This window comes from Gracilinanus agilis, chromosome 4, assembly GCF_016433145.1.
Source record: "Gracilinanus agilis isolate LMUSP501 chromosome 4, AgileGrace, whole genome shotgun sequence".
Classification (NCBI taxonomy): Eukaryota; Metazoa; Chordata; class Mammalia; order Didelphimorphia; family Didelphidae; genus Gracilinanus; species Gracilinanus agilis.
Window position 1 is genome coordinate 493,847,517 of NC_058133.1, and position 12,864 is coordinate 493,860,380.

Here is a 12,864-nt window from a genome sequence, read left to right on the forward strand (position 1 = left end):
GCTGACTGATTTACCTTTGGGGGCAGGTTTGCTACTGTTTGTTCTTCCAATAAATTGATAAGCTCAGAGAGCACCTCAACAGCTTAGAGAGAAGACAAGACCCACTGGGTAAATATATAGCTTTCAGCAGGGAAAGGCAGCCCACTGGAAATCTCACTCTGGGAAAAAGAAAATGCTGAGCTACATTAAAGATGTTCTATTAATATGTTCTAGAACCAACAGATCCAGAAAAACCTTCAGAATGGGGAGGCAGAAGGCTATGGTGGAATGAGCATTGGACTCTGCAGTCAGAGGACTTGGGTTCAAATTCCAACTACCATTTATTACTTAGTATGACCTTCAGCAAACTTCTGGTTCAACTAGATGGCCTTTAAGGTCCCTTCCAGCTCCAAGTTTATGATCTAACCCAACGGTCGGCAACCTTTTTGGCCGTGAGAGCCGTAAACGCCTCTGGAAGGAGGAGGATGGAGGTAGAAGGCGCTGGAATAAGGGGGGGGGCTGAAGGGCCCTCTGGGGCACATCCTGGGGCTCTGCCCGGACTGGCTGGTGGGGAGGTGGAGCCAGATAGGGCTCGAGAGCCATAAGTTGCCGACCCCTGGTCTAACCCCTTCACCTTCAGCTGAGGAAACAGAAGACCACTTACTTAAGGTATGACTGAGGAGTCCTCTCCCTCCCCCGTCGTTACCACCAGTCTCTTTCTAGATTATTCTTCCCAATGATCTAATTCAGGGCAGAGCCTGATGGTCTAGAATCCAGTATTTCAATTCTATTTCTTCTTTTGTATGCTTTACCCGTGGCCCTCAAAAAAGCACAAGCAACCCAAGCAGAACAAATACCAAGAGAAACCTAAGTAAACTCAGGTGTTTTTATTCAGTAAAGCATATATGCACATCTTACAAACACAGAAAATTAACCTAGCAGAGAATGCCATTACCGGATCAACTACTAGCCATCATGCAACGAGAGAAGTGAATGGGATCATCCGGCCGTTTGGGCATTGACCTAAAAGATGATCAACAGCCAAGGCTCTGACTCTCTACAGGATGCCAAAAGATAGACAACAGTTTGCTAACTACAGGAAAAAAACACTTACCAAGAGAATCGAGCCGGATTCAAGTCACACGGTGAAAGGGAACAAAAAAGGAGATCAATATGATCCGAAACCACCACTCTGACGTTTAAGTCCTTGACCTTCTAGCAGCCACATTTGAGGGCCCCTCCAAGGGGCTGCACCCCACCCCCCACCCTACCAGACCCAAGAGCGAGTCTCAAGGAAGAGACACCAGCCTGAGGAGTCAATCCCATGGTATGAATGGGTGTCCCTGCCTTTGAGGAGTTCCAAGGAAGCCTCCATTTCCTCAAGATCTCAGCCATAGCCTGGAAGCTGCCTCTCTGCTCAGCCCTTCAATTGCCCCAGGGGCCCATCTTCTCCAACCTGCTACCCTTTGACAGGTGCTTGTTTGACTAAATAATGAACATTGGTTATTTTCCACTCTTACCTTAAGCAAGGTTGGATTCTCGGGGTATTTTTTGGCACTTCCTAGCACCATTCTTGACTTCATTTCTTACCTTGGCTATCAATTCCCCACTCCACCCCACTCCCTTCAATTAAAATATCAATTATCTGCAACATATATACATATCTGACAAAACTGAGAGCAGAACAAATCAGATAAATTTTTTCGGCTGCATCTCCCACCCCTAAACACACACTCGAGAGACACACACATACACACATACATACACCAGCTATAAATCTATTCATATAGCTTCACTTCATCAGGATTCTAAGTCAGTAGCAGCTTCAACTAAAATCTGGAAGCCTTTTAATGATAAGACATTTCTGGAAATCAAGCCTAAGAGTGATTTCCGAATCTGCTCCTGTCTGGAGCTCAAGGTCTCCAGAAAGAAACCTACATTCAACAAGTTACCCATGCGTCACGTCAGCAACAAATACCATAGAGAAAAAACATTGTCTATCAGAAAAAGATGATTATTGTGCTTGAAATGTACTCAGGAGAAACACTGAAACAGCACATTCCTGCGATGGCCTGTCGGAACAGTCTTCTGGGAAAAAGCCCACAGCAGCTTTCCATCTAAGGGAGTCTGGGACAGAGTCTTGAGGCCAAACTAGCTAAGTCTGAGGACCCAGGATTAAAGGAAAGAATATGGGCTGCTCTTTCCAAGGCAATACATTAAAGGTCCTTAATTATGAAAGGTCATCAAGGTGACCCACATTTCAGATGAGTAGGGAAAGTTTATAAAATGTTCTCCCTTCTTGCAGACTGAGGAGGAAACATAAGAAGAGAGTGTTAGAAAAGGTAATACAAATTCTTTTTTAAAAAAGGGGGAGAAAAAAAAATCAAACCACAATGAGAGAAGGAAAATCAAGGGAAAAAAATGAGATGAACAAAGTGTCATGGGAGAACCAAGACTCATCTGGCTTTCATCGAGGGAAGAGGAATGAAAATCAGTCACAAACATGTTCTTTTCAGTGTTACCAATTCATGATGTGCAATTCTGCTTCCTGAAGCTGCCCTGGATGAGAATGAGGAGGGATGAGCTCAACTCCTTATCTTCTTGTTTCGTTCAGGCCCAGATTTCCTCTCAGCCCCTCAGGCCAGAGGGTGACATGGCTCAGCTCCTTGGAACAAGGAAGCCACTTTTTCATTTCAAAAGGGAAAGAGGCCAAGAGAGGAAGGAAAAAATGACTGTGAAGCATCCGGCCACAAAGGCCAACAAGGCCATATCTTTCCACAGTCCCCACACAAAAAATGAAACTTAGCACTTTAACATGGGATGACTCAAAGGGATTCATCTTTTAAAGATATTTGCTTTACTTGGGATAAAAGCACAGGTTTGTCCTAACTACTGCAGTACTAAAACGTGAATATGTATTTTAAAATTTTTCTTCTTCCTCCCCCTCACAAAAAGAAAAAGAACAAACCTAGAAAGATGGATATCTTTTCTTGCAAGCAAAGAGCGAACTGAAGAACGGGCATTATTATTATTATTGTTATCCTTATTAAGCCACAAAACCACTCTGGATCAGTGGCTTTGGAAATGGAATATCCTATCAAAGGTGCAGACAGCTTCAAACCCCACTGTACGCATACTACTGCTGGGCTAAAACAAAAACCAAACTCAAACAGCCCCCGATGAAGAATCTGTATCCTCTGAGACATTTGCCAAGGCATTGTCCCCAGCTCTGACGCCTCCAGCCAGGCGAGATGTAGCCACATTATTACCCTATTTACACAAACACACAGCGGCAGCGGTGGTGAAGTCCACAGGTAAAAGATTGAAAGGTTCTGGTCGCACCCCGGTGCGAAGTGAGTGCATCATCTGACCAGCTTCTGAATATATTGTTTTCTTTTATAAATATGTACAAATCAATTAACAGGCACTTGAAATGTCTTTGGTTGGAATAACCCAACATTGCCAGATAATATATTCACAGAGTGTCCAGATACAGGCTGGGCTCAGCAGGCAACGATTGCGGTTCTTTCGGTCACTCACAGAAAAGGGGAGTCACAGGACTAGGCTTCAGCCAAAGCCACCTGGAACAGAGCACAGGAAAGGGGACTGGTTAGGATGGGGAAGCTCCCATGGGCTCTCATTCCTTTATTACATATTACTCCCTTTGGTACACTCCATGTCCTAGGCCAACCAGCCCACTTCCTGTTCCATGTGTACTAGATTCCATCTCCTGAGGGGCAGCCAGGTAGATCAGTGGATAATGCACAAGGCTTGGAGATGGGGGTTCTGAGTTCAAATCTGACCTCAGACACTTTCTAGATGTGTGGCCCTGGGAAAGTCACTTAAGCCCCATTGCCTAGCCCTTATCATTCTTCTTGCATTAGAACAAATACATAGGACTGATCCTACTACAGAAGTTAAGGATTTATTAAAAAAAAAAAAAAAAAAGATTGCATTCCTCTCCCTTTACTTTTGCCCAGGCTGTACCCCAGGCCTGTCTGTACTCCCTCATCCCTCACCTCCCCCCCTCCTAGAATCTCTAGCTGCCTCCAGAGCTACCTCCTATAAGAGATCTATCCTGACGCTCCCAAATGATTTCCTCCTCCAACAAAACAAAACAAAATAAAACCAGCATGACTTTATTTTTTTGTCTGTGCACAAGTTGACTCCCCCCCCAAACAGAATATAAGTTTGAAAGTAAGGATTATTTTATTATGGCCTCTGTCTCCTCCACTGCCTAGTAAAAATGCCCAGCATATATATACAAGGGGCTAAACGTGTGTGAATGATTCCATCCAGAGCTGGCTGCAAGTATCAGCCGGGATGGACCTCTTAAGGAGGGGCTGAAATGGAATCTAGCCACCATGACGTGCTGCCCAAGCTGACCATGGGCTTTGCCCATGGCCTAACTCCTACGCCACACCCTTCTCTTCTGGCATCTGCACAGAAAGGCCGAGGAGGGGGCTCCCAGAACAATTCAGAGGGTCACATGGTTCCCCTGGCCATGGTCTAAAAAGCTAAGAGCCAACCAATGTCAGATCCTTCAACTCACACAAGGAAGATGATTGGCAGAGGCCACAGAAAGGACGAGAACCAAAGGAAAATGCCGGACAAGAGACATGAAGGGATGAAGGCAATGAGGCTTTTTTTTTTTAAACCCTCACCTCCCGTCTTGGAGTCAATACTTTGTACTGGCTCCAAGACAGAAGAGTAGTAAGGGCTAGGCAATGGGGACCATTGCCCAGGGTCACATAGCTAGGAAGTATCCGAGGCCAGATTTGAACCCAGAACCTCCTGTGTCTAGGCCTGGCTCTCCATCCACTGAGCTACCCAGGAGCCCCCTACTGAGGCCTTTTGCTTATGGAATAGACACCCCCTTCCCCTTGAGTTTGTTCCTTTATTCTCAGGTAGGGAGCAAAGATGAAAGCCTCCCAACCTGGGAAAAGATGCTCATCTCCCCGCTATCTGAGGTCCAGGATGGGGAAAGGTGGCCATCTCCCTCCCATCTTCCTGCTTACCTTTTCTGGGCAGAATTCCGCATTGTTTTGTCGAAGTTTGCTTGGCCTGCCCTTGATGACAGCATAGCAGAACATGGTAATCACCATCACAAAGAGGAAATAACTGGTATGCATGAGATGCAGGTTTATCAGGGACCGATCATCCTGCACAAAGGGAAAGAGTTGAAAAACCAAGCTGCAGCAGGCAGTCTGAGGAGGGGGTGGAGGGGAGGCTCCTGTTCTCAACCTACTGGAGAAGCCTTCACCTGCCTCAGTATGAAGGTAGTGAATCTTTCTGGTGTCACAGACCCCGAGAGAAACCATGGATAAATGATAAGAAAGTACAAGAGAAACTAACTATATGGCAAAATATTTTTTAATAAACACGTTCAGGGACCCCAGCTTGAGAACTCCCATATTCTGCAAGTTTACGCTGGGAAAAGAGTTTTCTTTCTGTTTCTGGATTCCACAGGGCCAAAGCTTGAAAGGATGAAACCAAAAGTCATGTGGCTGAAATACTAATACCCCAAACCAGCCAAACCTGGCAATCAGCTGCTAGGCCAGCATCCTCCTTTTCCATCCCCAGTCCTGCCTGGAATACACCCCCTTCTCCCTGATACCCTGGAGGAGGGAGGGGAGAGTCCCTCAGGCTCAGGCCAAGACCTTTCCTCATTCCCCAGCTCCAAAGCCAGGAGTTCCGCCGAGCTCCTCTCACCCCTTCTAAACAACTCTATTTACTTCATGTTATTTTGCTGCAGCAGACTAGAAGCTCCTTAAGGTAAAGCTGTTTCCTATTTTTAAACTTTGCACCTGTAAGGTCTGGCATACAGCAGCAGGTCCTTAATGAGTGCTTGCTAAACTGAAATGCTTCACCTCCAGGAAAACACTTCTCCTTGGCCTTCTTGGACATTCCAAAGCCTGGGCTGCCCCTCTTCCCCCTTCTTCCTTTCCTCTTCTCTCTTCCCTGGAGATCCAAACTACTCTCCTGACTACAATCATCTCCCAGCTCAGGCAAGAGCAGAAGGAAGCCCTGCTCAGCTCCTGGCACGCCCACGTGTCCACCTTGCCTGCTTTCTGCAGCCCAGGGTTGGGAGGTTATGGCAGGAGGGTAGGGGGCTGGTACTAGACTGGCCCTGCACCTACAGTCCACTCCTTGTATCCTGCCTCTCACCCAATCTCCAGTCTGAGCACACCCAGCTCACACAGAAATGTCCCACTTATCTGGGAAGACCAAGCATGGCCAAACGTTTGTCCCAGTGGAACATGAGGAGAATGCCACACATGCAAAACCAGCCACCTCTGCTTCCTTGAAGGCCAGCTTGCTGGGGAACTGGCCAGAACCTACATTTCTAATATGAAAACTGGCCCTGGAGCTTGGTGGGGACCTTTCTGGGGAAGGTCTATGTGAATTCCAGCCCCTTCCCTCCAATGCTGGTGCTGGCCAGTGTGCTCACGGGGCAGCAAGATCTGTCAAGAAGGATCATTTGTTTCCCACCACAATACTGAAGCCTGAACTTTGGTCTCCTCCTCATTTTCTATGTCCAACATGCTCATTCTCTAATGATGTTTTAAAGTTTCTCTTGTCTAAGCTTTTGGGACAAAGGCTTTGGACTTTGGCCTGATAAAGTGACCCAATGTAGATGCTTTTCTAAGGCTTGTTAAATGTCACATAAGAGGGGAAAAATGGCTAAAGCTTCCGCCTGTGCTCTCCAACCAACTCCACTTCTACAGAAAAGGAGGTCCTCATTGACCAGACAAGATAACATGGTAAAAGGGGAGACCACAGCTTCTTCAACACAGAAATGAAAGAAAGCTGATTTTGGTCCAACACACAAGGAAAGCTCCTAAGAATTAGAGGTACACAAAAGTGCTCTGGAAGGTGGAGGGCTTTAGGGAAAGACCGAATGATCCCTCACCATTAGGCTGGACTAGAGGCTCTTCCAATTTGGAGATTCTGCAATGATTCCACTCTAAGTTTTCCACCTGGAGGTTGGCAAAAGAACCCCATGGTTTATCAAGTAGGACCTCAGGCTCACTGAGTGGGAAGCAAGTCTGTAACATCCCTGCCTGCATTGTTTTCCACCTCTCCTAACCTCTTCACCTTCCCATGCAGCCAAGCTCCTGGCCCAATGGCCCTGTCCACTAGGAGGCCTTTCCTCACCCACTCTGGCCTGGGGAGCTTGTCTGTGGGCTCCTCTGGGCCTATCCTGTACTCTTCAGTGCATTCTATATCTAGAGGTCTTTGGGGATATCAGTGTCCTGCACAGGCTCTCAGGGTGTGACTTTCCTCCAGGAAAGGGTTTTCTGGGATGCTGAATGTCCCTGACAATGGCAGGCATGTAGGAGGTGCTCACTACCTCAATGAAGATAGACAGAAACCAAAAGAACAGAACTAAAGCCGTCTGGCCTCAAGTGGCCAGCTTATTCTGACCCCCAGTGCATTTGACTTTCCAGAGAATGTTTCAATGGAAAGAAATGTTCCAAGACAAAGAAACCCACAGCTCCACCCCAAAGATGAACAGAACACACAAGGCTTTTGTCACTTACGTCTGGTACAATGACAGTGAGTTTGGGATTTAGAGTATGGTAGACCTTCCCGATGGCCCCTTTGTAACACCAGAGAGGATTGTAATCCTGGGCATATTTTGTATTTGGGTCTCTGGCGGTGGTGAAGACTTTATACCAAAGTGTGGCGTTGCTGTAGGTTTCCGGAATGCAATGTGGTGGTTGTCTGGGAAGGAGGAAAAAAACCTTGATTTGTGCCAATCACTACCCAACTGCCCAATCTGTTGGGAGCCCCAAAGCAGCCAGGCAGGGCTTCCTGATTCCTCCAAGAAAGTTGCTGCCTGCACACAAGGCCTGCAGGTCACTCACTGTTTGTTAGGCACATGAACAAATGGCCACATTCAGTGGGGCCTGGGCATAAAGGGAAATAAGGGCTGCAAGTCCCAGGACCCTAAACAGCTCCTCTGGCTTCCTGAAGGGAAAACCCAGCTCCCCCAATCCCCACCCTAAGTAGCATGGTAACAGGGCACCCTCCCTCATTTTTTTTTTAAACTCTTACCTTCCACCTTAGAATCAATACTGTGGATTGGTTCCAAGACAGAAGAGCAGCAAGGGAGAGGCAATGGGGGTCAAGTGACTTGCAAAGGGTCACAACTAGCAAGTTTCTGAGGCCACAATTGAACCCAGGGCCTCCCTTCTCAAGGTCTGACTCTCAATCCACTGAGCCACCTAACAGCTCCTGACACGCTCATTTTGAGAAAGATCACTCCTAAGGGAAGAGAGGCCAAGCCTGATAGGAGGTTTGGGCCCCAGATCTAGCTGTCTGTGCCCATGTCCACACCTGTATGCGCGTTGGCTATACCAGGTGTCTGTGACTGCCAATTCGCACAGATCTGCTATCAAAGCCATTGCATCTCGGCAGGCACGAGGGTTTCGTCAATCACTGCTATGGGCCCCACTGAGAGAATTCAAAATGAATCCTCCCATGCTTAAAGGGGTCTTCAAAGAGATGTGGCCGAGGAAGATGCTCCAGACCTCAAAAGAAGTGTCTCAGTCATCTCTCAGACTGCTGTATAGGCATGTTTTCTGTCTAGACCTGAGAGCAAGGAGATCTGGGAACCCCGACAGGTCAGGCAGGCACTTACATGGTGACAGGAAACACAGTGGTAGCAGCTGTGAGAGTCATACAGGCAGTGAAGACCACCTGCTCGCAGTGACCATGGAGCACACAGTCATCAGAGTTCCAAGCTGCAGGCAGAGTAAACGTAATATTGATCTCCTCATGGGCTTCTCTACCTGCGAAAAGGAAGCAGTCAAGGAAGAGATCATTGGAGTGATGTTTCTCTCTCACTCAGTGCAGATAAGTCTGCCACTCACCCGGTACCCGAGGAGCAAGGCTGCAGGGATTAGGAACACAGCGGAACTATAAAATAAATAAAGTGTAAGTGAGAAGCATCCACTCAACTGGGAACCACAGAAAGAAGTTAAATGTTAACTGGGGTCTGAGGAGTCAAAGAAAACCCCCGAAGCTTTGGCAAGGAGAAAGGGCTGAGCTGCTAAGAGTGGGAGCTGACCTACCAGGCGCCTCCTCCCAAGTCTGAGAGAGCCAGAAGGCAACAGTAATAACTTCAAGCTCAACTAGTGAGGGGGAGGCAAGAGCTCTGAGTTCCCAGGTCTCTTCTGAAGTATCCATTCATGTTTTGGCAGGTCCCAGCCCTAAGATTCCCAGGACACATCCCTGGGCCTCTGAGGCCGTGGGACATTAACAGTTTGGCATCTAACTGGGCTTGTTTCATGTGCTAAGTCTTGTCTCATAAGCACTTCAAGGACGGGAACTAGGTCTTGCACTTCCCTAGTGACCCGCATGGCCCTGACTATCCATGAGCCTTCACTATGTACAAGGCCCCAGAGATACAAAGTCAGAAAGGTGCCCTCAAAGGCTTTAGTCTTTCAGGGGAAGCAGCTGATGTCTGTGTATTTATAAGTAGGTATATATACAAAGTGTGGGCAGGATGAATCCAAGAACATTTTGGAGGGGAGGCAAAATAGCTAGCTAAGGAGACTCAGGGAAAAGAAAAGAAGGAGGACAGCATTCTCAACATGGGGGGACATCATAGGCTAAAGATGGAGTGTGTGAAGGATGACAAGAAGGCTAGTATGACCAAACCAGAGTATGTGTGAAGAGGAGTCAAGTACAATGAAGTTGTCTGGTTTTAGAGGGCCTTAATTACCAACCACAGAAATCTATTTTTGACCCTCAGAGTAACAGGCTGATGCTGGGGTTTACTGCTGAACATGCAGCAGACTTAAAAGGATTTATGACTGATAATGGCTATTAGGACCAGGATTAAATGGACCTCAAAGAGAGACAAAGCCTGAATCCAAATCAGAGTCTGGCAGCTTAAGGACAACTGTTCTACCTTAGTGCAGGCTCCATCAGCCCTGTGCTAACTACTTACTGCCTATGGGAAAATGGAGAAGACCAAAGAGATTTAAAAAAAAAAAAAAAAAAAAAGGAAAGAACCTACTTGTACAAAAATATTCACTTTTTTTGTGGTGGCAAAGAATTAGAAATTGAGAGGATGTCCAATAACTCAGGAATGGCTGAACAATCTGGGGTATATGGTGATGGAATACTACTGTGCTGTAAGGAATGATAAGCAAGACAATTTCAGAGAAAGCTGGAAAGATCTACATGAACTGATGCAGAGTAAAATAAGCAGAACCAGGAGAACACAGTCCCCAGTAATAGTAATATTGTTTGATGATCAACTGTGAAAGACTTAGCTACTCTGAGCAATACAATGATCTGGGACAATTCAGAAGGATTTATGACAAAAGTTGGAATGCAGATCAAAACATATGATTTTCCACATTAGTTTATTTGGTTTTATTTTGGAGTTTTGGTTTCATATGAGTATTCTTTTATAACAATAACCAATATGGAAGTATGCTCTGCATAATACATAGATAACTGACATCAAATTGCTTACGATCTCTGGGAGAAGGGAGACAATTTGGATCTTATAATTTTGGGAAATGTATGTTGGAAACCAATTACATGTAACTGGGAAAACAAAACACTTATTAGAAAGAAAATGAAAAAATGAAAAAAAAGAAAAGAGAGAAAAAAGATGGTCTCCAGCATACCTGAAAGCCCAATCTGATGGCCCAAAATGGTGGAATACAGGTGTGTGACATTTCGGGAATACCCTCCAAAGGGCTTTAACGGATCCAAGGTCAGAGTGATAGCAACAGAAATGTTGGTTGGACCGGAGTCTTCGACGGCCTGAGGTGCCTGGGTGGCTGACCGAGCCTGCCCACTGGTCACTGCAGTCTCTGAGGTGGCAGTGTCATTCAGGAGATGCTTTAAAGTTTCATTCTCCGAAACACACAAGTCCAAGTCATTATACCTCAGAAGAAAAGTGTTCCAATCCTTATACAAAGAACAAAACCATGAGATGCCCTGAGTGTGATAAATCATATAAGATGTGTTATTTGTGTCTGATGTCCCCCAAAGTACTGCTATCCCTGTCTCCATTCAATTCCTATTCTAGTCCCCTCAGTGGTCCCAAAGTATGTGCCACTGAGGCAGAGCTCTACTAGGCCTTCCCTTCAATGCTAGAAAAGATTCACAACAGACAGGCTCAAGAACACATCTAGCTAATAAGCTCAGGGAGATCCATCCAGGCTGACAACCAAGTGGTAAGGTTTCTTCTGGCCACAAAAGGGCTGTGATCTACACTGGCCAAGAGAAAACTGTCTAAACTGAGAAGATCACAGCTCTTTCTAAGTAAGACCACCATCACTTTTCATCTTCAGGGCAGTTAGAACCTTTTCAAAATACTTTTCTTTATGATCAGAGAGGCAAGCAATCCTTTACTTGCATGGGAGTGTTTGTTAGGTAAGCTAGGGAGCTAAGCCATAGCTTCCTGTCATCCAAATAGGACAGCAGAAAGGACTTTGTTTTCAGTTCCAGGAAGTTTTGAAAACTGCCTAATCCATAAGCTTAGAAATTTGGACAAAGGTGGTACTACCAAAGTGGCAACCTTACTTCTTAGAAATCATTTTGACTTTATTTATGGTGAAAAGCAATTCCTCCTGAAAGCCTTGTCCCTCCCAAGATCTGGCATCCATCAATCCTTACTGAATGTCGCCAACACTGTTTACCTGGGTCTATCTACCTCCCCTTCCCCACAATGGACTCTGGACTACAATCCTGAAGAGGGACATCTTTTAAACTCTACAAGTTGTTGTTCTTCTTCTTTTAAACTCTTACCTTCTATCTTAGCATCAATGTTAAGTATCAGTTCCAAGGCAGGAGAGCATTAAGGGATAGGCAATGGGGGTTAAGGGACTTGTCTAGGACCACACAACTAGGCAGTGTCTGCAGTCAAATATGAACCCAGGACCTCCATCTTGGCACTCTATCCATTGCCCCTCTACAAATTCCAATGACTTCAGGATCTTGAGGGCTTTCCAAACACATGCGTGATAATGGGTCCTATCTAGGTTTAATTTTGAAAATGACACAAGCCCTATATTAATTTTAACAGAAGCTCAAAATAAGACATCTTGCTTACTATGACAATTCCCATTTGAACAGTTTGCTTATTTTTCTTCTGCATGACATTAATTTACCAAAAGCAGCCGGCTCTTCTCTAAGACAAAACTAAGGGGGGACATTTAACCTTCTCACTGTTCTCATCCTAACTTCAGTTATGGGATCTCTTGGATCTGATGAAAGTAGCTCCAGTTAAGCATGGCTGCCCTAATGAATATACCAGCTAGATCAACTGAAGTTGGGAGTAAAAGCTCCTAACTTACATGCTTCAACACAGGGCCTTATACACACAAACAGCTTAACAAATACTGGTTGATCTGAATTGAAGTGAACTGATGAAGAAATGATGGCTCCAGGCCATTTGGGAACACAACTACCTATACCTAAAACCTGAAAAACCTTGGAATTCCCTCTCACCGGGCATCAAAGCCCACAACTCTAACTGAAAACTCCTAGTGAATTGTAGACAGTGTGTAGATTCCTCCAGGGCAAGTTCTCCAGTCTATAACTGATCCAGGTTCTGCAGTTATCTTCCTCTCCCAGAGGCTGCCTGTCCACCTTTTGGTCAAGGTTGTTAGGACTCCCATCACAGGGGAAGAAGAGGGACAACTAAAACTAGCTAAAAATTCCCCTTAATTGCATGCTGGGAAAAGATTTCATGGTAGATATGGCTGAAACACTTTTGATTAAAACATTACAAAGGACTGATTTATCTTGCCTCCTTCTGTTCCCCTACAACATCATCACCGTCAACACAAGCTAACTATAATAAAGAATCTAGAACCTCATTTGGCATCAGGAAGTCAGGATCCCAACAAT

General features: G+C 45.6%; 1 protein-coding gene across 3 annotated transcripts in view; it reads right to left on the reverse strand.

Annotated features, from left to right (window-relative positions):
• Window positions 1-851: 851 nt before the first annotated feature.
• TMEM248 (transmembrane protein 248) overlaps window positions 852-12,864 on the reverse strand; it is a 35,672-nt gene continuing 23,659 nt past the window's right edge. For all 3 annotated transcript variants that reach the window (XM_044673021.1, XM_044673019.1, XM_044673020.1), the window contains 5 exons: window positions 10,632-10,917; window positions 8,627-8,777; window positions 7,524-7,707; window positions 4,998-5,141; window positions 852-3,560 (listed from right to left, as the gene is read on the reverse strand). In XM_044673021.1, the coding sequence (XP_044528956.1) occupies window positions 3,540-3,560; window positions 4,998-5,141; window positions 7,524-7,707; window positions 8,627-8,777; window positions 10,632-10,917 (786 nt within the window). In that variant the 3' untranslated portion in view covers window positions 852-3,539. The remainder of the gene's footprint in view (window positions 3,561-4,997; window positions 5,142-7,523; window positions 7,708-8,626; window positions 8,778-10,631; window positions 10,918-12,864) is intronic.